The following is a 26,953-nucleotide window of genomic DNA, read 5'->3' on the forward strand; positions in this document are numbered from 1 at the left end:
GTCTGACCCACTGGGAATGTGATGAAAGAAATAAAAGCTGAAATAAATCCTTCTCTCTACTATTATTCTGACATTTCACATTCTTAAAATAAAGTGGTGGTCCTAACTGACCTAAAACAGGGACATTTAACTAGGATTAAATGTCAGGAATTATGAAAAACTGAGTTTAAATGTATTTGGCTGAGGTGTATGTAAACTTCCGACTTCAACTGTACATAATACACAGTAAATGCAGTGAGGAAAACAAGTTGAAAAGACGTAATTTCAACCCATTTTTGCTCACTGGATGTTCATGTTTTGGCAGAAAACAGTCAATATTATTATATGATATGAAACATTCCTTTGAACAAGCTTATTACAGAGAAATATTGGACGATTCATCAGCCTCATCCACCATGTTTGGGTTTACCTGAGATTCCGTTTGTCCCTCAGGGTTGGACTCTTAACACTGACCAGACTACTTGATTGATCACTTGACCGATCGACAGATTGAGCCCAAAGTCTAACAAGGTTACTAAGATCAGGTCAGACATTCAAGCGAGCACAGAAGGCGGATATTATCATGCTGATATTATCGAAACACTATCGTCAAACCAAAGATCAACCAAACTCAGCCTCGCTCGCTTCAACCAAACACAGCCGACTCACCTTATCATCAAACACACCTGACCTGCAGGTTGAAAACATTCCTTACCCACTCCACTTAGCTCCAGTTCCATTTTACACAACCACTCGTCAATACCTTTTAAAAAGAAAAATCGCAAATAAATTTTTTAAAGAAAGGCTTTTAGCTTATAGAAGGGACGATATATCCGCTTACCGGTACAACCCTCTTCCTTCTAAGGAGTTGTCTTTCGTTTAAGACAGTCTTGGAATGCACTATATATATATATATATATATAGAGATAAATATTGCCATTACTATAAAGCATGATTACTGTATACATACAGTGGCCTCCCTACCACTAGAGGCACCAGAGCGACCTGTAGCACCCTTCACTATTAACTCTGACTGTCATAGCCCCTGAAGACCTCTAGGACAGACAGAGCAGTCATAACCCCTGAAGACCTATAGGGGGACAGACACTCAGAGCAGTCATAACCCCTGGAGACCTCTAGGGGGACAGACACTCAGAGCAGTCATAACCCCTGAAGACCTCTAGGGGGACAGACACTCAGAGCAGTCATAACCCCTGGAGACCTCTAGGACAGACAGAGCAGTCATAACCCCTGAAGACCTATAGGGGAACAGACACTCAGAGCAGTCATAACCCCTGGAGACCTCTAGGACAGACAGAGCAGTCATAACCCCTGAAGACCTCTAGGGGGACAGACACTCAGAGCAGTCATAACCCCTGGAGACCTCTAGGGGGACAAACACTCAGAGCAGTCATAACCCCTGGAGACCTCTAGGGGGACAGACACTCAGAGCAGTCATAACCCCTGGAGACCTCTAGGGGGACAGACACTTAGAACAGTCATTTTTCTTTTTTTTTAATCCCTTATATATGTAAAGAAATCCACACTTTAGTGATGTTCTTCTCCCATAGGTCACTCCTCATCCACAGTCTCCCTTTTCGATTCGTCAGCTTTGTGTTCCAGGACCTGAGGGGCGGGGCTAGGAGGGGGAAGGACATTGACGGCAGCCAATGAGGAGGGTTCTTGTTGATCAAGGTCCTTCCTGGATGAAATCTCTTCCTGTGAAGGAAAAAGGTATTCATTTATTAAACAGTTGACTCCCGATACATTCAATTCAGTTCATCGTTTCAGGGATAGTTTAACAAATCGCTAACTGAATCGTTGATTCACTGACTCACCTGCTCTAAGAATCGTTGATTCACTTGCTCTGCGTAGTCATGTGGCTCGCTGACTGAATCGTTGATTCACTGACTCACCTGCTCTAAGAATCGTTGATTCACTTGCTCTGCGTAGTCATGTGGCTCGCTGACTGAATCGTTGATTCACTGACTCACCTGCTCTAAGAATCGTTGATTCACTTGCTCTGCGTAGTCATGTGGCTCGCTGACTGAATCGTTGATTCACTGACTCACCTGCTCTAAGAATCGTTGATTCACTTGCTCTGCGTAGTCATGTGGCTCGCTGACTGAATCGTTGATTCACTGACTCACCTGCTCTAAGAATCGTTGATTCACTTGCTCTGCGTAGTCATGTGGCTCCAGCTCCTCCCCGTTGGAGTGACAGCTCGGGCTGCGAACCTCGATACCATGACTCTCCAAGATGGCCGCCTCTGAGGGAGAGAGAGCGAGAGAGAGAGGAGGAAGGAGTAAGGAGGGTAAATAACGAATGAGAGGGGGGGCAACTTCTTGCGGTCTATTTCCAGTCTACAAATTATTTGCAATTATGTTCTGGTCCCCCAAACTATCTGCTCTCGAAAAAAAAACATACCGCGGCTGAATCTAGTTGATGGTCCCTCGTGTACGAATTGGTATGGCGCACGACTTGGTATGGCGCACGACTTGGTATGGAGCATCAGAGATTCTCACCTATATTAGCCCGCCTCTTCATCTCCTTCCGGCGGTTGGCAAACCAGTTGTACACCTTCAGAGCCGTGACACGCTCAAACTCAGACAGCTTGCCTCCTGGGTAATGACAACAGAAAAAAAGATGAACAAGTGAATACATTTCATTGGGTGAGCTGCTCCCTCTTCATGAGAAAATGAGAGCTTTTTAAACATGGGATTCGATTGACAAATGAAGACGTTTGAGAGACCTAACAGATAGATTTGGTTACAGGCGTGTTCTATCCAAACTGACCAGGTTTCTGGATGACTGAGTTGCAGGCATTAGCGATCTCCTCTCTCTTTGCCTCGTCAGGGTACTGGTTCTCCACGAAGAAACTGATAGCCAATAAGAAAACAGAAAGATGAGTCCTTCCTGCCCATGATCATAACCAATCTCAAACTCTCATCATAGTGGAGGCGGGAGAAAGACACCATCCAGCCAATGACAGTGCAGCTACATCAGCCTAAATCAGGGCCATTAACCAATCAGAGACACTCATTGAAGCGGTATGGTAGATTAATGGACACATTAGGTGGTTTACATTCAGTACTGTTTTTATAACTCTCACTGTCTCTCCTCTTCTAGGAGGCCATAAATAATAACCAAATGTTACAATAACAGAAAGATATACTGCACCAAAAGATTTCACTAGTTACCACAGACAACGTCCATATCGTAAGATTCATGGGGGAAAAGAAAATAGTTTTTTAGTCTTAATTTAAGGTTAGCAGTGTGGTTTAGGTTAGGTTCCCGAGGGTTGGGCTCCTGAGGGGTTGGGTTCCCGAGTGGTGCAGCGGTCTAAAGGCACTGCATCTCAGTGCTTGAGGCGTTACAACAGACACCCTGGTTCGAATCCAGGCTGTATCACAACCGGCCGTGATTGGGAGTCCCATAGGGAGGCGCACAATTGGCCCAGATTCGTCAGATGTTAAGGAGAGAAATAGGGTAGTGACGACCACCTACTCCTTCCCTCTCTCCTTTTCTCTCCATGCCCCTCTCCTCTCTCCTTTTCTCTTCATACCCCTCTTTCACTCACTCTCCTTTTCTCTCCATTCCCCTCCTCTCTCTCTCTCTCTCGCTCTCCATGCCCCTCCCCTCTCTCTATGCCCCTGTCTGAATAAGAATAACCTCACAAAATGTAGGAGCAGCATTTTTCTCCGTCTCTTCCTCCTTCTCCATGCCTCCCACCTCTCCCTCCATGCCTCCCACCTCTCCCTCCATGCCTCCCACCTCTCCCTCCATGCCTCCCACCTCACCCACCCTCCATGCCTCCCACCTCACCCACCCTCCATGCCTCCCACCTCACCCACCCTCCATGCCTCCCACCTCACCCACCCTCCATCACAATAACCTCTACAGTATCGTCCTTCAATGACTCTAAAGTTGCCCATAAAGGAGTAGCAGCACTGCAGTGGTATTGCGTAATCCATAGAGCTGTTGGTTGGTGTGGCTTGTCTAAGCGCCTGTGTATTTCTCATTACTGAGAGTGCCCTCTGCTTAGAAATATCACAGAGTCGATCGCTTATATTAGGATATGCTTTGCTTTAAAAAAAAAAAAAACTGAAAACGATAGACTGGTTATAAAGAATCTGTTAAGCTACATCCTGGGCTCTGAATTAAAACATTTCATTCATTTAAAAAGTTAGAGGAGCACCATATAAAATCTATGAGCAGCAGAAAATATAAATATATATATATTTTTTAACAATTTATTGAGATACTAACTATATGAATTCTAGCTACTGCCGAAGCACATGTTGTAACCTAGAAACGAAATACATTAGCCTATTATGAAAGCTAAAATGTTTATACAAAACACCTGTGGATGAAATTACAAACACCATGTGTAATAGTAGGTTTCAACAGTCTAAAAGCACTATTTTCCTATTGACACGCAACACATTGAAAACTGTACACCATCTCTTTAAAAAAAAAGAAAATGGCAGGTTTGTCATGACAACGTGCAAGACAAGAGATCTGTCATACATTCATTGCTATCAAAGAAAGTGTGTGTTTGCTATGATCATTGATCTAAAGAAGCTACACTTTTCCCCCCTTCTTTCAGTGCCCCCTCAGCTAGCATAACCGACGAGGAAACGTGACTGAACGAAGTGTAAACAAATGTTTAACGACGTCAACGCGCGAGTAGTTTAAAAAAAAAAAGGCCCACGACGTGGTTTATGAGCATAAAATGCGATCCCGCTATAAGACGAGACAAAATGTCACGCAGGTAATATACAGCGCATTCGGAAAGTATTCAGACCCCTCCGTCACATTTTGTTACCTTACAGCCTTATTCTAAAGTCGTTTAAATATATATATTTTCCCTCATCAATCTACACACAATACCCAATAATAACACTGCAAAAACATTCACATGAACCTTAAAGTAACAAAGTTAATTCCTTGTGGCATGCAGCTTGCAAAACACCTGATGAGATCAAAGTGTTTTTTGGTTTTTTGCAATGAAAGAGAACCACAAAGTGACACACCTTAATAGTGAAATGAATGAAATAGTAGTTTATTCTACAGGTTGGCAGTAGTAGGTTGGGAGTGGTCAGTAAGCAGGGGTGATAGACCATCTATCTACATTAAAATGACCCCTCCTAAATGATCTGATCACAGTCACATCCGGCATGACTAAAAGCCCCATCAGCCTGGGCAGCAGGACCAGCTGTACAGCTGTGTGATGTGGTGGTGAGAGGTGACACCTTCTATAGATGAATGAGCCGTCTAGTCTAGATAAAGAGTGTCTGCTAAATGACTCAAATATACATGTACTGTAGGTCAGATCTTTCTTGACCTGGTTGAGCTAGATAAATGGTGCAACCATGATGTTATCGAATCTGCACTCGCTTGTTTCTGTTAGGGCACCCTGAAAACAAGAGTACAGTGAAGCCTTATTACAATAATTATTATCTGGGAGATGTTTTTCACAGTACTCCCAAAAAATAAAACTCCTGGGTCGCACAACAAAATATTTTGCCGTATATACGACCAAATTGTTTGCACTTCAGAGCCCTAACAAGCCCAATGTGTCCGGGTAAAGGGGAGGGTTTTGGCCAGGGTAGGCTGTCATTGAATCATGTCGACTGTTGTATTTAACCTTTATTTAAACTAGGCAAGTCAGCTAAGAACAAATTCTCATTTACAATGACGGCCTATCCCCGCCAAACACTCCCCTAACCAGGACGACGCTGGGCCAATTGCGTGCCGCCCTATGAGACTCCTGATCACGGACGGTTGTGATACAGCCCGGGATCGAACCAGGCCTCTTGCACGGAGATGCAGTGTCTTAGACCGCTGCGCCACACACAGGAAGTTAAATTAGAAGCCCTATCACAAACTTCAATAGAATCAACCACTATTATTGTTTAGTGCTGGAACAAAAGCCTGGACACCCCATAGCTCTCCAGCCTAGACCAGGGTTGGGGTCCACTCATCAGACTTCCAAAACATGTTCTAGATTAATGGACAGTTGACTTTCATAATTTTTCCAATTCTCAGTGCGGCTCAAGCAACCTCACCAACCACCAAACGAGAGCAAACATACCTCAAAAAAAGGCACAATTTTTGGGGAAACGTTGTCATTCAATACAAACCGCCACGCAACGTAGCAAACGTTGAAGCGAAATGAACACACCCCTAAAAAAAAAATGTTTTAGCGACAAAATCACTAACATGAATAGACTCAACCCCCATTGGTTAGCGCTGAGTGGAGAATCTGTTTTGGATCCGTTGTCATGGAAACCTGACCCAATCAGGGTCTGTGATTGGCTCACCTCTCCATGATTGACTGGCACTCCTTCCTCCAGGTGAACCTGCTTCCCCTCCGCAGCCTCAGAGGACCGCCCACCACCCCGCTCCTCTCCCCGGGACTGACCACCGTCCTCCAATCAGGCTCCTCCTTCACCAGAGAGCGCATCGACAGGGTAGCACCTATAGCAGGTAACAGGGAGGGAGGGATGACAATAAAAAGAATGGAGGAGAAAACACACCCCAAAAAATGTAAAAGATCACTGATTGCAACTAGTAGCCTGATTGTTCAATAACTATTTTATTTTGCTAAAGTATAAAACTGTTTCAAGACAAGTCAACATTTACGATACAGGACACAGTAAAAACCCACCAGGAAGGCAGACAGTGGACATACAGTGCATTCGTAAAGTATTCATGATCCCTTGACTTTTTCAACATTTTGTTACGTTACAGCCTTTTTCAAAAAATTATTAAAATGTTTATTTTCCCCTTATCCACACACACACACACACACACACACACACACACACACACACACACACACACACACACACACACACACACACACACACACACACACACACACACACACACACACACACACACACACACACAGAGAAAGGTAAAACAGGTAAAAACATTATTATTATTATTAATTTAAAAAATAATAATTTATAATCACATTTACATAATTATTCAGACCCTTTACTCAGTACTTTGTTGAAGCAACTGTGGCAGAGATTACAGCTTTGAGTCTTCTTGGGTATGATGCTACAAGCTTAGCACACCTGTATTTGAGGAGTTTCTCTCATTCTTCTTTGCAGATCCTCTCAAGTTCTGTCAGGATTGGATGGGGAGTGTTGATGCACAGCTATTGCACAGTCTCTCCAGAGATGTTCGATTGGGTTCAAGTCCGGGCTCTGGCTGGCCCACTCAAGGACATTCAGAGACTTGTCCCAAAGCCACTCCTGTGTTGTCTTGGCTGTGTGCTTAGGGTTGTTGTCCTGTTGGAAGGTGAACCTGCGTCCCAGTCTGAGGTCCTGAGCGCTCTGGAGCAGGTTTTCATCAAGGATCTCTCTGTACTTTCCCGTTCATATTACCCTCCATCCTGACTAGATCTTAGTGCCGCTTTTGATACCATCGATCACCACATTCTTTTGGAGAGATTGGAAACCCAAATTGGTCTACATGGACAAGTTCTGGCCTGGTTTAGATCTTATCGGTCGGAAAGATATCAGTTTGTCTCTGTGAATGGTTTGTCCTCTGACAAATCAATTGTAAATTTCGGTGTTCCTCAAGGTTCCGTTTTAGGACCACTATTGTTTTCACTATATATTTTACCTCTTGGGGATGTCATTCGAAAACATAATGTTAAATTTCACTGCTATGCGGACGACACACAGCTGTACATTTCAATGAAACATGGTGAAGCCCCAAAATTGCCCTCGCTAGAAGCCTGTGTTTCAGACATAAGGAAGTGGATGGCTGCAAACTTTCTACTTTTAAACTCGGACAAAACAGAGATGCTTGTTCTAGGGCCCAAGAAACAAAGAGATCTTCTGTTGAATCTGACGATTAATCTGGATGGTTGTACAGTCGTCTCAAATAAAACTGTGAAGGACCTCGGCGTTACTCTGGACCCTGATCTCTCTTTTGAAGAACATATCAAGACTGTTTCAAGGACAGCTTTTTTCCATCTACGTAACATTGCAAAAATCAGAAACTTTGTCCAAAAATGACGCAGAAAAATTAATCCATGCTTTTGTTACTTCTAGGCTGGACTACTGCAATGCTCTACTTTCCGGCTACCCGGATAAAGCACTAAACAAACTTCAGTTAGTGCTAAATACGGCTGCTAGAATCCTGACTAGAACCAAAAAATTTGATCATATTACTCCAGTGCTAGCCTCCCTACACTGGCTTCCTGTTAAGGCAAGGGCTGATTTCAAGGTTTTACTGCTAACCTACAAAGCATTACATGGGCTTGCTCCTACCTATCTTTCTGATTTGGTCCTGCCGTACATACCTACACGTACGCTACGGTCACAAGACGCAGGCCTCCTAATTGTCCCTAGAATTTCTAAGCAAACGGCTGGAGGCAGGGCTTTCTCCTATAGAGCTCCATTTTTATGGAATGGTCTGCCTACCAATGTGAGAGACGCAGACTCAGTCTCAACCTTTAAGTCTTTACTGAAGACTTATCTCTTCAGTAGGTCTTATGATTAAGTATAGTCTGGCCCAGGAGTGTGAAGGTGAACGGAAAGGCTGGCGCAACGAACCGCCCTTGCTGTCTCTGCCTTGCCGGTTCCCCTCTTTCCACTGGGATTCTCTGCCTCTAACCCTTTTACAGGGGCTGAGTCACTGGCTTACTGGTGTTCTTCCATGCCGTCCATGGGAGGGGTGCGTCACTTGAGTGGGTTGAGTCACTGACCTGGTCTTCCTGTCTGGGTTGGCGCCCCCCCTTGGGTTGTGCCATGGCGGAGATCGTTGTGGGCTATACTCTGCCTTGTCTTAGGACGGTAAGTTATGGTTGGAGACATCCCTCTAGTGGTGTGGGGGCTGTGCTTTGGCAAAGTGGGTGGGGTTATATCCTGCCTGTTTGGCCCTGTCCGGGGGTATCATCGGATGGGGCCAGTGTCTTCTGATCCCTCCTGTCTCAGCCTCCAGTATTTATGCTGCAGTAGTTTATGTGTCGGGGGGCTAGGATCAGTCTGTTACATCTGGAGTATTTCTCTTGTCTTATACGGTGTCCTGTGTGTATTTAAATATGCTCTCTAATTCTCTTTTTCTCTCTTTCTCTCGGAGGACCTGAGCCCTAGGACCATGCCTCAGGACTACCTGGTATGATGACTCCTTGCTGTCCCCAGTCCACCTGGCCGTGCTGCTGCTCCAGTTTCAACTGTTCTGCCTGCGGCTATGGAACCCTGACCTGTTCACCGGACGTGCTTGTTGCACCCTCGACAACTACTATGATTATTATTATTTGACCATGCTGGTCATTTATGAACATTTTAACATCTTGACCATGTTCTGTTATAATATCCACCCTGCACAGCCAGAAGAGGACTGGCCTGGTTCCTCTCTAGGTTCCTTCCTAGGTTTTTGGCCTTTCTAGGGAGTTTTTCCTAGGGAGTTTTTCCTAGCCACCGTGCTTCTTTCCCCTGCATTGCTTGCTGTTTGGGGTTTTAGGCTGGGTTTCTGTACAGCACTTTGAGATATCAGCTGATGTACGAAGGGCTATATAAATAAATTTGATTTGATTTGAATTTGATTTGACTAGTCTCCCAGTCCCTGCCGCTGAAAAACATCCCCACAGCATGATGTTGCCACAACCATGCTTCACCGTAGGGATGGTGCCAGGTTTCCTCCAGACGTGCCGCTTGGCATTCAGGCCAATCTTGGTTTCATCGGACCAGAGAATCATGTTTCTCATGGTCTGAAACTCCAAGCGGACTGTCATGTGCCTTTTACTGAGGAGTGGCTTCCGTCTGGCCACTCTACCATAAAGGCCTGATTGGTGGAGTGCTGCAGAGATGGTTGTCCTTCTAGAAGTTTCTCCCATCTCCACAGAGGAACGCTGGAGCTCTGTCAGAGTGACCATGACCACAGCCCTTCTCACCCAATTTCTCAATTTGGCCGGGAGGCCAGCTCTAGGAAGAGTCTTGGTGGTTCCAAACTTCTTCCATTAAAGAATGATGGAGGCCACAGTGATCTTGGGGACTTTCAATGCTGCATACCCTTCCCCAGATCTACGGACAATTCCTTCGACCTCGTGGCTTTGTTTTTGCTCTGACATGCATTGTCAACTGTGGGACCTCATATTTTTTATTCAATCCATTTTAGAATAAGGCTGTATAACTTAACAACATTTGGAAAAAGGGAAGAGGTCTGAAAAATCTCCGAATGCACTGTAGGCATGCAGGCTAGGTCATGTGATCACAGGCACGCATCAGCTCCAGTCTTCCATGACTCAGACAGAGTGGACTAGGTCAAGTGATCACAGTCACGTATCAGACAGAGTGGACTAGATCAAGTGATCACAGGCATGTATCAGCTCCAGTCCTCCATGACTCAGACAGATGTCACAACACAGTGCCCTTACTGAGTCTAAAATAATACAGGCCATTCCTCACACCTTTATTCCATTCCAAAATCTGATTTGGCCAAAAAGAAAATTCAAATGTGAAACGATATACAAAACTAAATGTAAAACCCGGTTTCCCTCCTCAGTCCTGTTGCGGCTGGTTACCTGGCAGCTGGTTACCTGGCTGCGCGGCGGCTGGCTACACGGCGGCTAGCTACCTGGCTGCTGGTTACCTGGCTGTGTGGCTGCTCGTTATCTGGCTGCGCGGCGGCTGGTTACCTGGCTGCGCGGCGGCTGGCTACCTGGCTGCGCGGCGGCTGGCTACCTGGCTGCGCGGCGGCTGGCTACCTGGCTGCGCGGCGGCTGGCTACCTGGCGGCTGGCTACCTGGCTGCTCGTTACCTGGCTGCGCGGTGGCTGCTCGTTACCTGGCTGCGCGGCGGCTGGCTACCTGGCTACGCGGCGGCTGGTTACCTGGCTACGCGGCGGCTGGCTACCTGGCTGCTCGTTACCTAGCTGCGGGTTACCTGGCTGCAAGTTACCTGGCTGCGAGTTACCTGGTTGCGGGGCTGCTGGTTACCTGGCTGCGCGGCTGCTGGTTACCTGGCTGCGCGGCTGCTGGTTACCTGGCTGCGCGGCTGCTGGCTGCTGGTTACCTGGCTGCGCGGCTGCTGGCTGCTTGTTACCTGGCTGCGCGGCTGCTTGTTACCTGGCTGTGTGGCGGCTGGTTACCTGGCGGCTGGTTACCTGGCTGTGTGGCGGCTGGTTACCTGGCGGCTGGTTACCTGGCTGTGCGGCTGCTGGTTACCTGGCTGTGCGGCTGCTGGTTACCTGGCTGCTGGTTACCTGGCTGTGCGGCTGCTGGTTACCTGGCTGTGCGGCTGCTGGTTACCTGGCTGCTGGTTACCTGGCTGCTGGTTACCTGGCTGCTGGTTACCTGGCTGTGTGGCGGCTGGTTACCTGGCGGCTGGTTACCTGGCTGCTGGCGGCTGCTGGTTACCTGGCTGGCTGGTTACCTGGCTGTGCGGCTGCTGGTTACCTGGCTGCTGGTTACCTGGCTGCTGGTTACCTGGCTGTGTGGCGGCTGCAGTGTACCATGGCAGCAGGTGCATCAGCAGCTCTCTCTGTCTGCCCCAGGTGGTGGAGGCGGTCGCGGCTGTAGTGGCTGTGGCGCCCGTAGCGGCGTTGCCCGTCCCTGTGACGTCTCTGTCCCCTCCCCTGGCTGCCCTGGGTCCAGAGCCCAGGTTTTGGCCCAGCCCCTGGCCGAGACCACTGAGCCCCAGGCCCAGAGCCGCCGGGCCATGCTGGCTTTCACTCCACCTCAGCCCTTCAGTCAGGACAAAACCAAACCAGTGGTCAGGCCAAAGCCAGATATACGGAGACGGTTTGAGAGTTTTAGCAGAAGCCAAGTTGATACTTGCAGTCAATCAAAATCACCTGTTTTTATGGCTATCAACAGGAATATAGTTTATTCAAACGGCAGGCCAGACATAACTTGTTTTATAGCTGAATCGTACTGAACGTTTAGTTCTGTTCTGAAAAGGTATACAGCTCCAAAGAAGATAATAATTGTAGAATTATTAAAATGCCTGCTCGGTAGAGAGAGAGAAAAAAGCATAGAGAAATGCTAGGCAACGTGTTAGCATTAGGATCCAGAATTAGCATCACTGTTAGTGTTTTGCGATAGGGCTATCATTGTTAGCCATGTAGGAATGAAAACCAGCATATCCAGGAACAGGACAGAGTCACACAGAGGAAAGCAGCAGTGGCAAAGGAGAGGAGATGGTATGAGGAGGGCTTATTTCATGCACGTGACTGACATAGGAGTAAAATCACTTGTATGGTGACTCAAAGACAGTGGGACGTAGCCTAAACATTCCATTATTTAGGCTACGTCGCTTGCTGATGTAGAATTGAGCAAAACGTTTAGTTTAGAAAACCCTCCTAGTGCATCTGTACATGTCTGCAGTTTATGTTAATTCTCTCATCAGGTCACAATGCTACTCTAGCTTGTCTTAAAAGGGATAGTTCGAGAATTTGGCAATTAACCCCCTTTTTCTACTTTACCAGAGTCATATTTTTTTTTATTTAACCAACAATTTGTTCTTAACTGACTTGGTTATTTACAATGACGGCCAAACGCGGACGACGCTGGGCCAAATTGTGCGCCGCCCTACGGGACACCAAATCACGGCCAGTTGGAATACAGCCTGGATTCGAACCAGGGTGTCTGTAGTGACGCCTCAACCCCAAAATGCAGTGCCTTAGACCGCTGCGCCACTCGGGAGCCCCACTCATAGATATCATTTTTATGTCTCTGTGTGTAGTTTGAAGGAAGTCGAAGGTAGTTTCAAGAGACATTGCTAACTAGCGTTAGCGCAAAGACAGAAAGTCAACAGGAACAGCTAGCGTAATTGCCAAAATCTAGAACTCTCTCTTTAAGCCATAGCTAAATGGAAAGCACATTCATTCAAGCCAGATGACTAATGTTATGGATTAGCATCTACAGTGACAGATCTGTTTTTATCCTACTGTGTCTTGTCTTTGGGAGTCATAAATATCTCTGATCTCTGTCCTTCACTGAACTCTAGCCAGCCCTCCATGACTCTGTGTGTGTGTGTGTGTGTGTGTGTGTGTGGTGCATCCGTCCGTGTCACAATGCTTGGTCACAGGGATGGGACATAAACTAATGGACAGAGGGAGATGGCACAAGCAGCTTTCAAAAGATCCCATAAATTTGTCATAGAGTCAACATGAACCCTTTCCTCCTCTAGCACGATACACCCAGCAAACAGTAGCCTCCAGCTCCTACCGTGGCTCTTACCTGGGTTGTTCTTCTCTAGCAGGTACCAGCGGTAGAAAGATCTGCGTTTGGAGTCGCTCATCTCCAAGCCCTGCTGCAGCAACCACTGGGAGATGTAACTCTGACTGATACCTAGGGAGAAGACAGGAGATGTAACTCTGACTGATACCTAGGGAGAAGACAGGAGATGTAACTGACTGATACCTAGAGAGAAGACAGGAGATGTAACTCTGACTGATACCTAGGGAGAAGACAGGAGATGTAACTGACTGATACCTAGAGAGAAGACAGGAGATGTAACTCTGACTGATACCTAGAGAGAAGACAGGAGATGTAACTCTGACTGATACCTAGGGAGAAGACAGGAGATGTAACTCTGACTGATACCTAGGGAGAAGACAGGAGATGTAACTGACTGATACCTAGAGAGAAGACAGGAGATGTAACTCTGACTAATACCTAGAGAGAAGACAGGAGATGTAACTCTGACTGATACCTAGAGAGAAGACAGGAGATGTAACTCTGACTGATACCTAGGGAGAAGACAGGAGATGTAACTCTGACTGATACCTAGGGAGAAGACAGGAGATGTAACTGACTGATACCTAGGGAGAAGACAGGAGATGTAACTGACTGATACCTAGAGAGAAGACAGGAGATGTAACTCTGACTGATACCTAGGGAGAAGACAGGAGATGTAACTCTGACTGATACCTAGGGAGAAGACAGGAGATGTAACTCTGACTGATACCTAGGGAGAAGACAGGAGATGTAACTGACTGATACCTAGAGAGAAGACAGGAGATGTAACTCTGACTGATACCTAGGGAGAAGACAGGAGATGTAACTGACTGATACCTAGGGAGAAGACAGGAGATGTAACTGACTGATACCTAGGGAGAAGACAGGAGATGTAACTCTGACTGATACCTAGGGAGAAGACAGGAGATGTAACTCTGACTGATACCTAGAGAGAAGACAGGAGATGTAACTCTGACTGATACCTAGGGAGAAGACAGGAGATGTAACTCTGACTGATACCTAGGGAGAAGACAGGAGATGTAACTCTGACTGATACCTAGGGAGAAGACAGGAGATGTAACTGACTGATACCTAGAGAGAAGACAGGAGATGTAACTGACTGATACCTAGGGAGAAGACAGGAGATGTAACTCTGACTGATACCTAGGGAGAAGACAGGAGATGTAACTGACTGATACCTAGAGAGAAGACAGGAGATGTAACTGACTGATACCTAGAGAGAAGACAGGAGATGTAACTGACTGATACCTAGGGAGAAGACAGGAGATGTAACTCTGACTGATACCTAGGGAGAAGACAGGAGATGTAACTCTGACTGATACCTAGGGAGAAGACAGGAGATGTAACTGACTGATACCTAGGGAGAAGACAGGAGATGTAACTCTGACTGATACCTAGGGAGAAGACAGGAGATGTAACTCTGACTGATACCTAGGGAGAAGACAGGAGATGTAACTCTGACTGATACCTAGGGAGAAGACAGGAGATGTAACTCTGACTGATACCTAGGGAGAAGACAGGAGATGTAACTCTGACTGATACCTAGAGAGAAGACAGGAGATGTAACTCTGACTGATACCTAGGGAGAAGACAGGAGATGTAACTCTGACTGATACCTAGGGAGAAGACAGGAGATGTAACTCTGACTGATACCTAGGGAGAAGACAGGAGATGTAACTGACTGATACCTAGGGAGAATACAGGAGATGTAACTCTGACTGATACCTAGGGAGAAGACAGGAGATGTAACTCTGACTGATACCTAGAGAGAAGACAGGAGATGTAACTGACTGATACCTAGAGAGAAGACAGGAGATGTAACTCTGACTGATACCTAGAGAGAAGACAGGAGATGTAACTCTGACTGATACCTAGGGAGAAGACAGGAGATGTAACTCTGACTGATACCTAGAGAGAAGACAGGAGATGTAACTCTGACTGATACCTAGAGAGATGACATGAGATGTAACTCTGACTGATACCTAGGGAGAAGACAGGAGATGTAACTCTGACTGATACCTAGGGAGAAGACAGGAGATGTAACTGACTGATACCTAGAGAGAAGACAGGAGATGTAACTCTGACTGATACCTAGGGAGAAGACAGGAGATGTAACTCTGACTGATACCTAGGGAGAAGACAGGAGATGTAACTCTGACTGATACCTAGAGAGAAGACAGGAGATGTAACTCTGACTGATACCTAGGGCGAAGACAGGAGATGTAACTCTGACTGATACCTAGAGAGAAGACAGGAGATGTAACTCTGACTGATACCTAGGGAGAAGACAGGAGATGTAACTGACTGATACCTAGAGAGAAGACAGGAGATGTAACTGACTGATACCTAGAGAGAAGACAGGAGATGTAACTCTGACTGATACCTAGGGAGAAGACAGGAGATGTAACTGACTGATACCTAGGGAGAAGACAGGAGATGTAACTGACTGATACCTAGGGAGAAGACAGGAGATGTAACTGACTGATACCTAGAGAGAAGACAGGAGATGTAACTCTGACTGATACCTAGAGAGAAGACAGGAGATGTAACTCTGACTGATACCTAGGGAGAAGAGAAGAGAAGGAGGGGAGAAGAGAAGGAGGGGAGGAGAAGAAGAGAAAGAGAGCCAGGGTGAAGGAGGAGAAGAGAATGAGGGGAGGAGAAGAGGAGAATGAGGGGAGGAGAAGAGGAGAAGAGAGCCAGGGTGAAGGAGGAGAAGAGAATGAGAGGAGGAGAAGAGGAGAAGAGAGCCAGGGTGAAGGAGGAGAAGAGAATGAGGGGAGAAGAGAGCCAGGGTGAAGGAGGAGAAGAGAATGAGGGGAGGAGAAGAGGAGAAGAGAGCCAGGGTGAAGGAGGAGAAGAGAATGAGGGGAGGAGAAGAGAGCCAGGGTGGAGGAGGAGAGGAGAAGAGGAGAAGAGAATGAGGGGAGGAGAAGAGAGCCAGGGTGGACCCATTCGAAAATATCCTAAACAGAAAGACAGTAATAGCCAAACAAAACGACATAAACAGTACCCCCCCCCAAAAAAAAGAGATGCCACAGGTACACTGAAAGCTGTCTGAGCAGAATAAATGTATTACCTGTGACCTGTCCCACGATGGCCTGGGAGATCCTGCGGTTGTTGAGGAAGGTTTTGATTTCCTCCTTCACCAGGTTACTGTCCCTCCTAGAAGAACAGGCACCACAGAGTTAGCAGACATAGTAGGACAGATTACCAACAACGACCAGACAGCCTACAGGGAGGAGGTGAGGGCCCTGGCGGAGTGGTGCCAGGAAAATAACCTCTCCCTCAACAGATGCACAATTGAGAGCATCCTGTCGGGCTGTATCACCGCCTGGTACGGCAACTGCACCGCCCTGCAACTGCAGGGCTCTCCAGAGGGTGGTGCGGTCTGCACAACGCATCACCGGGGGCAAACTACCTGCCCTCTAGGACACCTACAGCACCTGATGTCACAGGAAGGCCAAAAAGATCAGAGGACCACAACCACCCGAGCCACTGCCTGTTCACCCCGCTACCATCCAGAAGGAGAGGTCAGTACAGGTGCATCAAAGCTGGGACCAAGAGACTGAAAAACAACTTCTATCTCAAGGCCATCAGACTGTTAAATAGCCATCACTAGCCAGCTACCACCCGGTTACGCAACCCTGCACCTTAGAGGCTGCGGCCCCATATACAGACATGGAATCACTGGTCACTTTAATAATATTTACATAGTGCTTTACTCATCTCATATGTATATACTGTATTCTATTCTAGTGTATTTTAGTCTATGCCAGTCCGACATTGCTCATCCTAATATTTATAAATTCCTTAATTCCATTAATTTACTTTTAGATGTGTGTATCGTTAGATAGTACTACACTGTTGGAGCTAGGAACATAAGCATTTTGCTACACCAGCAATAACATCTGCTAAATATGTGTATGTGACCAATTACCTTTGATTTGAAGAACAGACCACACACACACACACTTCCTGCAACAGACACCACAGAGGAAGAACAGACCACACACACGTCCTGCCTCATCACATCTGCACTAATGTGGATCTACTAATGCCGTCTGGGGTACGTAAAAAAAATAAAAATAAATGTGATTCACATTTTCAAACAGTCCAATTAGATTTTCCAACGGGGCTATACATTTGGGTGATGTTTTTCCCCCCATCGCCTGAGTAGCCTCGTTTCACTGCCAAAAATAACATGAAACCATCTAGTGTTCAGCGAAATAACAACACAATGTCAAATACAGGTAGCCTAGTCAAATAATTAACATCCAATCACATTAACCGGTAATCCCTCACGGGAATTCCACTAACGGTCCGTATGTAGACAAACGTACAGAAGTGCGTTGGTTATCAAGGGGCAAAGTACTGACAGGTTTTTTATTTATTTATTGAGACGAGTTTAAAGTTCATTACTGACCATAATTTTCACTTGTCTGACCGTTTGAACGATGACGAGTTTCTCACGCAACTGACCTATCTGGGTGTCGTTTTTTCCTCGCCTGAATGATCTGAATCTAGGATTACAGGGACTCTCCGCAACTATATTCAATGTGCGGGAATTGAAATCAGAAGCCATTGCCGGATTTCTGAATAGGGCTGCGCTCAGAGTTTCTTGCTTTGGCAAATTACGCTGTTAAAAGACGCTGATGCCCTTTGCAACCACGTACCTATGTGAGAGTGGATCCTCGGCCCTCACTAGCATGAAAACTAAATACAGGCACAGACTGTGTGTGGAAGATGATTTAAGACTGAGACTCTCTCCAATACAACCCAACATTGCAGAGTTATGTGCATCCTTTCAAGCACACCCTTCTCATTAACCTGTGGTGAGTTATTCACCATTTTTGATGAACAAATAATATTTGATATGTAAGATGGCTAAATAAAGAGAGCAAAATTATTGATAATTTTTTTGTGACCTGGTCCTATAAGAGCTCTTTGTCACTTCCTACGAGCCAGGTTGGGACAAAAACTCACACTCATGTTTAATAAATGTATCGTATAGTGTGTGTGTGGCAGCTTGCAATACCATACTATATACAGGGTCAGTTCATACCATACTATATACAGGGTCAGTTCATACCATACTATATACAGTTAATACCATACTATATACAGGGTCAGTTAATACCATACTATATACAGTTAATACCATACTATATACAGTTAATACCATACTATATACAGGATCAGTTCATACCATACTATATACAGGTTCAGTTCATACCATACTATATACAGTTAATACCATACTATATACAGGGTCAGTTAATACCATACTATATACAGGGTCAGTTAATACCATACTATTTACAGGGTCAGTTCAATACCATACTATATACAGGGCCAGTTAAATACCATACTATATACAGGGCCAGTTAATACCATACTATATACAGGGTCAGTTCAATACCATACTATATACAGTTAATACCATACTATATACAGATAATACCATACTATATACAGGGTCAGTTCAATACATTACATTTACATTACATTACGTAAAAATTTAAGTCATTTAGCAGACGCTCTTATCCAGAGCGACTTACAAATTGGTGCATTCACCTTATGATATCCAGTGGAACAACCACTTTACAATAGTGCATCTAAATCTTTTAAGGGGGGGTTAGAAGGATTACTTTATCCTATCCTAGGTATTCCTTAAAGAGGTGGGGTTTCAGGTGTCTCCGGAAGGTGGTGATTGACTCCGCTGTCCTGGCGTCGTGAGGGAGCTTGTTCCACCATTGGGGTGCCAGAGCAGCGAACAGTTTTGACTGGGCTGAGCGGGAACTGTGCTTCCTCAGAGGTAGGGGGGCCAGCAGGCCAGAGGTGGATGAACGCAGTGCCATTGTTTGGGTGTAGGGCCTGATCAGAGCCTGAAGGTATGGAGGTGCCGTTCCCTTCACAGCTCCGTAGGCAATCACCATGGTCTTGTAGCGGATGCGAGCTTCAACTGGAAGCCAGTGGAGAGAGCGGAGGAGCGGGGTGACGTGAGAGAACTTGGGAAAGTTGAACACCAGACGGGCTGCGGCGTTCTGGATGAGTTGTAGGGGTTTAATGGCACAGGCAGGGAGCCCAGCCAACAGCGAGTTGCAGTAATCCAGACGGGAGATGACAAGTGCCTGGATTAGGACCTGCGCCCCACCTGTGGACGTCGGGCCCTCATACCACCCTCATGGAGTCTGTTTCTGACCGTTTGAGCAGACACATGCACATTTGTGGCCTGCTGGAGGTCATTTTGCAGGGCTCTGGCAGTGCTTCTCCTGCTCCTCCTTGCACAAAGGCAGAGGTAGCCGTCCTGCTGCTGGGTTGTTGCCCTCCTACGGCCTCCTCCACGTCTCCTGATGTACTGGCCTGTCTCCTGGTAGCGCCTCCATGCTCTGGACACTACGCTGACAGACACAGCAAACCTTCCTGCCACAGCTCGCATTGATGTGCCATCCTGGATGAGCTGCACTACCTGAGCCACTTGTGTGGGTTGTAGACTCCTTCTCATGCTACCACTAGAGTGAAAGCACCGCCAGCATTCAAAAGTGACCAAAACATCAGCCAGGAAGCATAGAAACTGAGAAGTGGTCTGTGGTCCCCACCTGCAGAACCACTCCTTTATTGGGGGTGTCTTGCTAATTGCCTATAATTTCCACCTGTTGTCTAATCCATTTGCACAACAGCATGTGAAATGTATTGTCAATCAGTGTTGCTTCCTAAGTGGACAGTTTGATTTCACAGAAGTGTGATTGATTTGGAGTTACATTGTGTTGTATACAGGATCAGTTAATGCCATACTATATACAGGTTCAGTTAATACCATACTATATACAGTTCATACCATACTATATACAGGTTCAGTTCATACCATACTATATACAGTTAATACCATACTATATACAGGGTCAGTTAATACCATACTATATACAGTTAATACCATACTATATACAGGGTCAGTTAATACCATACTATATACAGTTAATACCATACTATATACAGTTCATTCCATATACAGTTCATACCATACTATATACAGTTCATACCATACTATATACAGTTCATACCATACTATATACAGTTCATACTATATACAGTTCATACCATACTATATACAGTTCATACTATATACAGTTCATACCATACTATATACAGTTCATACAATACTATATACAGTTCATACCATACTATATACAGTTCATACCATACTATATACAGTTCATACCATACTATATACAGGGTCAGTTAATACCATACTATATACAGTTAATACCATACTATATACAGGGTCAGTTAATACCATACTATATACAGGGTCAGTTAATACCATACTATATACAGGGTCAGTTAATACCATACTATATACAGTTAATACCATACTATATACAGGGTCAGCTATATACAGGGTCAGTTAATACCATACTATATACAGTTAATACCATACTATATACAGGGTCAGTTAATACCATACTATATACAGTTAATACCATACTATATACAGTTAATACCATACTATATACAGGGTCAGTTAATACCATACTATATACAGTTAATACCATACTATATACAGTTAATACCATACTATATACAGGGTCAGTTAATACCATACTATATACAGGGTCAGTTAATACCATACTATATACAGGGTCAGTTAATACCATACTATATACAGTTAATACCATACTATATACAGTTAATACCATACTATATAAAGGGTCAGTTAATACCATACTATATACAGTTAATACCATACTATATACAGTTAATACCATACTATATACAGGGTCAGTTAATACCATACTATATACAGGGTCAGTTCAATACCATATTAACAATGTGCAGGGATACTGGAGTGATGGAGGCAGATATGTATAGGGGTAAAGTGACTATATACAGGGTCAGTACCATATTAACAATGTACAGGGATACTGGAGTGATGGAGGTAGATATGTATGATTGCCTGAATGCAATCATCTCTTTATCCACCCCTCCCTACACACCTGACCCAAATCAGCCAGGCTGACAGCTAACAGTAGGAGAATAAGTCATTGTCACCAGGGACTCTGGTCATTACCTGATAATGATATAATCATCCTCCTCCTCCTCCTCTCCAGATGCAAGACTAGTTTCTCTTCTCCCTCTCTTACTGTGTTCACCTCAAATAACCATCCTTCTCTTTTTCATGTTTCATTATTCTCTCCTAATCTTCTTCTACCATCTCTTTAAGAAGTAGGCCTATACCTCTCCTCATTACTGTCCTATAGGCCCACACCTCTCCTCATTACTGTCCTATAGGCCCACACCTCTCCTCATTACTGTCCTATAGGCCCACACCTCTCCTCATTACTGTCCTATAGGCCCACACCTCTCCTCATTACTGTCCTATAGGCCCACACCTCTCCTCATTACTGTCCTATAGGCCCACATCTCTTAAGCAGTAGGCCCACATCTCTTAAGCAGTAGGCCCACATCTCTTAAGCAGTAGGCCCACATCTCTCCTCATTACTATCCTATAGGCCCACACCTCTCCTCATTACTGTCCTATAGGCCCACACCTCTCCTCATTACTGTCCTATAGGCCCACACCTCTCCTCATTACTGTCCTATAGGCCCACACCTCTCCTCATTACTGTCCTATAGGCCCACACCTCTCCTCATTACTGTCCTATAGGCCCACACCTCTCCTCATTACTGTCCTATAGGCCCACACCTCTCCTCATTACTGTCCTATAGGCCCACACCTCTCCTCATTACTATCCTATAGGCCCACATCTCTCCTCATTCCTATCCTTTAGGCCCACATCTCTCCTCAGTACTATCCTATAGACCCACATCTCTTTAAGCAGTAGGCTCACATCTCTCCTCATTACTGTCCTATAGGCCCACATCGCTCCTCAGTACTGTCCTATAGGCCCACATCGCTCCTCATTACTGTCCTATAGGCCCACACCTCTCCTCATTACTGTCCTATAGGCCCACACCTCTCCTCATTACTATCCTATAGGCCCACATCTCTCCTCATTCCTATCCTATAGGCCCACATCTCTCCTCAGTACTATCCTATAGACCCACATCTCTTTAAGCAGTAGTCTCACATCTCTCCTCATTACTATCCTATAGGCCCACACCTCTCCTCATTACTGTCCTATAGGCCCACATCGCTCCTCATTACTGTCCTATAGGCCCACATCGCTCCTCATTACTGTCCTATAGGCCCACATCTCTCCTCATTACTGTCCTATAGGCCCACATCTCTCCTCATTACTGTCCTATAGGCCCACATCTCTCCTCATTACTGTCCTATAGGCCCACACCTCTCCTCATTACTGTCCTATAGGCCCACATCTCTTAAGCAGTAGGCCCACATCTCTTAAGCAGTAGGCCCACATCTCTCCTCATTACTGTCCTATAGGCCCACATCGCTCCTCATTACTGTCCTATAGGCCCACATCGCTCCTCAGTACTGTCCTATAGGCCCACATCTCTCCTCAGTACTATCCTATAGGCCCACACCTCTCCTCATTACTGTCCTATAGGCCCACATCGCTCCTCATTACTGTCCTATAGGCCCACATCTCTCCTCATTACTGTCCTATAGGCCCACATCTCTCCTCATTACTGTCCTATAGGCCCACATCGCTCCTCATTACTGTCCTATAGGCCCACATCTCTCCTCATTACTGTCCTATAGGCCCACATCTCTTTTCTCCTTTCCTGTCTCCATTAATGAAACCCACTCTCTCAACTTCCCTCTTGCCCCCTCCTCACCTCATGTACTCCTCCACCTTCTCCTCCAGGTCCCAGTCCTCCTCCGCCATGTCATAGCTGAATGACCTCTGAACTCCGACTGCCGGGGGGTACAGCGGCGGGGGCGAGGTTTCGTAGCTGTTGCTAGGCGACAGGGAGGCGCCATCCAGCCCGGGTGTCTGTGTGGTGACGGAGGCCAGGGAGAGGGAGGAAGAGGAGGAGGAAGAGGAGGAAGGGGCTGGGGCGGAGGCTGTGGTAGGGGTAGTGTTGGTTGTGGGGTTGGCGGTGTGGGTGTCATTGCAGTACGGGGGGCGATGGTCGGGATCTAGCCGCTCTAGGGACGCCAAAGCCTGGATGATCTGTGGCTTGGTCATCCCTGAGAGACGGAGACGCTGGAGGAGGTCGATCTGCTCGATGGTATAGCGTGGCTCCACCTCACAACACTCCATCCTGACATCTAACGGGTTAAAACAGACATGACTAGTTCACACACACTTTCAAAAAGGTCTCTAAAATACTGTATCAGAGACACGTTGTTATCAATTTGATTTACAAAGAAAAATATAGCTGGATTTATAGTCAGTGTGAGGCTGCATCCTTCTCCATGGGGTAACTGTGGGTCATTCATGAATCTGGCTTCCCTTGTCCCGCAACTAGGCATCTATATTATCATTTAACATCTCTGACTTACTTTAACTGGAGGCCTCAGTAAACATAAAAGTAAAAAGTCAGAACTGTTAATATAAATGCCTAGTTGCGGGCTGAACTTTGGCACAGTCACATCGCTTACATATTTGTCCTGGGTATAAGACAGTCACAGCCTGATTACTCATTAAGTTATAATAAGATAGTATATTCAGAATGTATTGAGACCCCTTCCCTTTTTCCAAATGTTGTTACATTACAGCCTTGTTCTAAAATGGATTAAATAAGTACAATTCCTCATCAATCTACACACAATACCCCCATAATGACAAAGCGAAAACAGGTTAAGAAATGTTTGCATAATTATTAAAAATAGAAAACAGAAATACCTTATTTACGTAAGTATTCAGACACTTTGCTATGAGACTCAAAATTGAGCTCAGGTGCATCCTGTTTCCATTGATCATCCTTGAGATGTTTCTACAACTTGGAGTCCACCTGTGGTAAATTCAATTGATTGGACATGATTTGCAAAGGCACACACCTGTCTATATAAGGTCCCACAGTTGACAGTGCATGTCAGAGCAAAAACCAAGCCATGAGGTCGAAGGAATTGTCCGTAGAGCTCAGAGACAGGATTTAGTCGAGGCACAGATCTGGGGAAGGGTACCTAAACATTTCTGCAGCATTGAAGGTCCCCAGGAACACAGTGGCCTCCATCACTCTTGAATGGAAGAAGTTTGGAACCATCAAGACTCTTCCTAGAGCTGGCCGCCCGGCCAAACTGAGCAATCGGGGGAGAAGGGCCTTTGTCAGGGAGGTGACCAAGAACCTGATGATCACTCTGACAGTGTTCCAGAGTTCCTCTGTGGAGATGGGAGAACCTTCCAGAAGGACAACCATCTCTGCAGCACTCCACCAAACAGGCCTTTATGGCAGAGTGGCAAGACGGAAGCCACTTGTCATTAAAAAAGGCACATGACCGACTGCTTGGAGTTTGCCAAAAGGCACCTAAAGGACTCTCAGACCACGAGAAACAAGATTCTCTGGTCTGATGAATCCAAGATTGAACTCTTTGGCCTGAATGACAAGCGTCACATCTGGAGGAAACCTGGCACCATCCCTACGGTGAAGCATGGTGGTGGCAGCATAGTGCCGTGGGGATGTTTTTCAGCGGCAGGGACTAGGAAACTAGTCAGGATTGAGGGTAAAAATGAACAGAGCAAAGTACAGAGAGATACTTCATGAAAACCTGCTCCAGAGAGCTTAGGACCTCAGACTGGGGCAAAGGTCCACCTTCCAACAGGACAACGACCCTAAGCACACAGCCAAGACAAAGGAGGAATGGCTTCGGGACAAGCCTCTGAATGTCCTTGAGTGGCCCAGCCAGAGCCCGGACTTGAACCTGATCGAACATCTCTGGAGAGACTTAAATAGCTGTGCAGCGACGCTCCCCATCCAACCTGACAGAGCTTGAGAGGATCTACAGAGAAGAATGGGAGAAACTCCCCAAATACAGGTGTGCCAAGCTTGTAGCATCATACCCAATTAGACTCAAGGCTGTAATCACTGCCAAAAGGTGCTTCAACAAAGTACTGAGTAAAGGGTCTGAATACTTATGTCAATATCATATTTCCTTTTATTTTTTTCAAAAAAACTGTTTTTACTTTGTCATTATGGGATTTATGTGTATATTAAATCTATTTTAGAATAAGGCTGTAACATAACACATTTTGGAAAAAGTCAAGGGGTCTGAATACATTTCCGAAATAACCTATGTATTTATTGCCATGATGTTGAATGCTATCTATGTACTGACATGAATAATTAAAATCTGTGCATTGATTGTAAAAGAATGTGTGTCTTTGCCCCTGTCCACGGCATTACAGTGCCAGACTGCAGCCTACCTGACAGCGGCGGTGAGAGGCGCCCTGTGGGCAGAGGTTCGGTTCGCGGTGCCGCAGCCGGGAGGCACCACTGTCGCATGGCTCGATGGAGAGCTGCCGGGGAGAGGTAGGCGGGGGGTAAAGACTAAAGGAGGAAATGTCACTGTAGTCAACTAGCCAGCTAGTTGCAACTTCACTTCAAATATGATCAACGTTTTGTAGTTAAATTAGATGTGGTTTGTTACTAAATAAGTTAGCTAACTAGCTATCAAGCTTAGCTTGTTGTTAGCCAATTGCCAGGTGAGATGCGCCAGTCACTTTCACTGACGTGCTGCAGTCTGGTTCGGTTATATGGTTAGCTTATCATGCTAGCTAATTATTAGCTCGCTAGCTATCTATAATCTGTTGACAGTAACTTGCAAGCTATTAAAAAGTAGCAAACTTTAGCTAAGTTGTAAACGCTAGCTAGCTCATTGCGTCCACATTGCACCAATAGCTAGCGTACGCTAATTAGGTCATAAACCAGAGAAGTTTGCACCAAAAGTATGTTGATTTAGCCGAGGTGGGAGATAATGGCATGCTAATGCAGACACATGATGCTAACCGGCAGCGCCCCTTTTATCTTACCTCCCTCCCGCTGCTGTGGTAAGCTGCAGCCGTTTAAATGGGTAGCTATAACGCAGCAGGGGACGCTATGTGGGCACTTCTCTTGAAATGCTCAACGGTGCACGTCGACCGACCCACTTCGTAAACGGTTTCTAACTAGCTGATGAAGGTGATCCGTGCAGGGTCACATTGTCCCGGGATGCAGCAGCAGCAGAACCGTAGAGAAACGGGGAGTCGGTCTCAGTTTCTGACCTTTAACCCCCACCACACTGTCCCGGGATGATATAGGAAGTTATTCATCTGGGAGGGAAAATCAAAACGTTTTTTATTTTTTTAAATTCATTAATGCATTCAGTTCTCAAAAAAAAACGTAATAGTGCAAACCTTATAGCCATTAGCCTACAATAAAGTGATCTGTAAAGCACTTTGAGGCAAAACATTTTGTGACAAAAAAAAAGGCTTTGTTAATAAGTTTGATTGATAAAACACTATTTGGCAATGTTCTATTCCTTCTGTTGCCTGTTGATATTTCTATATCTGATCTGTTTATAAAGTAGGCCTAATGACAGTCCAGGATCAACTACACTAAGGGTTTTTACCCTCAGAACAGCCTCAATTTGTCGGGGCATGGACACTACAAGGTGTCGTTCCACAGGGATGCTGGCCCTTGTTGACTCCGATGCTTCCCACAGTTGTGTCACGTTGGCTGGATGTCCCTTGAGTGGTGGACTGTTCTTGATATACACAGGAAAGTGTTGAGCGTGGAAAGAATCCAGCAGCGTTGCAGTTCTTGATACAAACCGGTGCGCCTGGCACCTACTACCATACCTCGTTCAAAGGCAATTCAATATTTTGTCTTGCC

General features: G+C 45.7%; 1 protein-coding gene across 6 annotated transcripts; it reads right to left on the reverse strand.

The window, feature by feature from the left end:
• zgc:91944 (HNF-1_N and homeodomain domain-containing protein) lies at positions 1–26,363 on the reverse strand. Of its 6 annotated transcripts, none has more exons than XR_006759017.1 (12): positions 26,113–26,363; positions 25,507–25,599; positions 22,976–23,411; positions 16,290–16,375; positions 13,190–13,300; positions 11,435–11,692; positions 6,306–6,462; positions 2,776–2,858; positions 2,505–2,600; positions 2,130–2,248; positions 1,408–1,698; positions 5–1,319 (listed from the first exon to the last, which is right to left on the reverse strand). XR_006759017.1 is itself a non-coding variant. In XM_014143177.2 (11 exons), exons 2-11 carry the CDS (start codon positions 25,583–25,585, stop codon positions 1,552–1,554), a joined length of 1,572 nt encoding a protein of 523 aa, XP_013998652.2. In that variant the 5' UTR covers positions 25,586–25,630; positions 26,113–26,363; the 3' UTR covers positions 4–1,551. The 6 variants fall into 6 exon arrangements, 3 of the variants coding, with proteins under 3 accessions (XP_013998653.2, XP_013998652.2, XP_013998651.2); XR_006759016.1 differs by having other exon boundaries at positions 5–1,282; positions 1,364–1,698; XR_001320736.2 differs by having other exon boundaries at positions 5–1,201; positions 1,320–1,698.
• Positions 26,364–26,953: the final 590 nt, after the last annotated feature.

The sequence above is a fragment of the Salmo salar genome, chromosome ssa14 (assembly GCF_905237065.1).
Source record: "Salmo salar chromosome ssa14, Ssal_v3.1, whole genome shotgun sequence".
Taxonomy (NCBI): Eukaryota; Metazoa; Chordata; class Actinopteri; order Salmoniformes; family Salmonidae; genus Salmo; species Salmo salar.

What these genes read in the sequence shown, in the direction of transcription:
- zgc:91944 (XM_014143177.2), bottom strand. Translation starts at nt 25,585, where the DNA reads ATGCGACAGTGGTGCCTCCCGGCTGCGGCACCGCGAACCGAACCTCTG. An exon ending in TGCAGCCGCCACACAGCCAG is followed by an intron (nt 6,463 to 11,434) that starts GTAACCAGCAGC and finishes TACCTGCTATAG; the next exon opens with GTGCTACCCTGTCGATGCGC. An exon ending in ATCAACGATTCTTAGAGCAG is followed by an intron (nt 1,699 to 2,129) that starts GTGAGTCAGTGA and finishes TTTCCTTCACAG; the next exon opens with GAAGAGATTTCATCCAGGAA.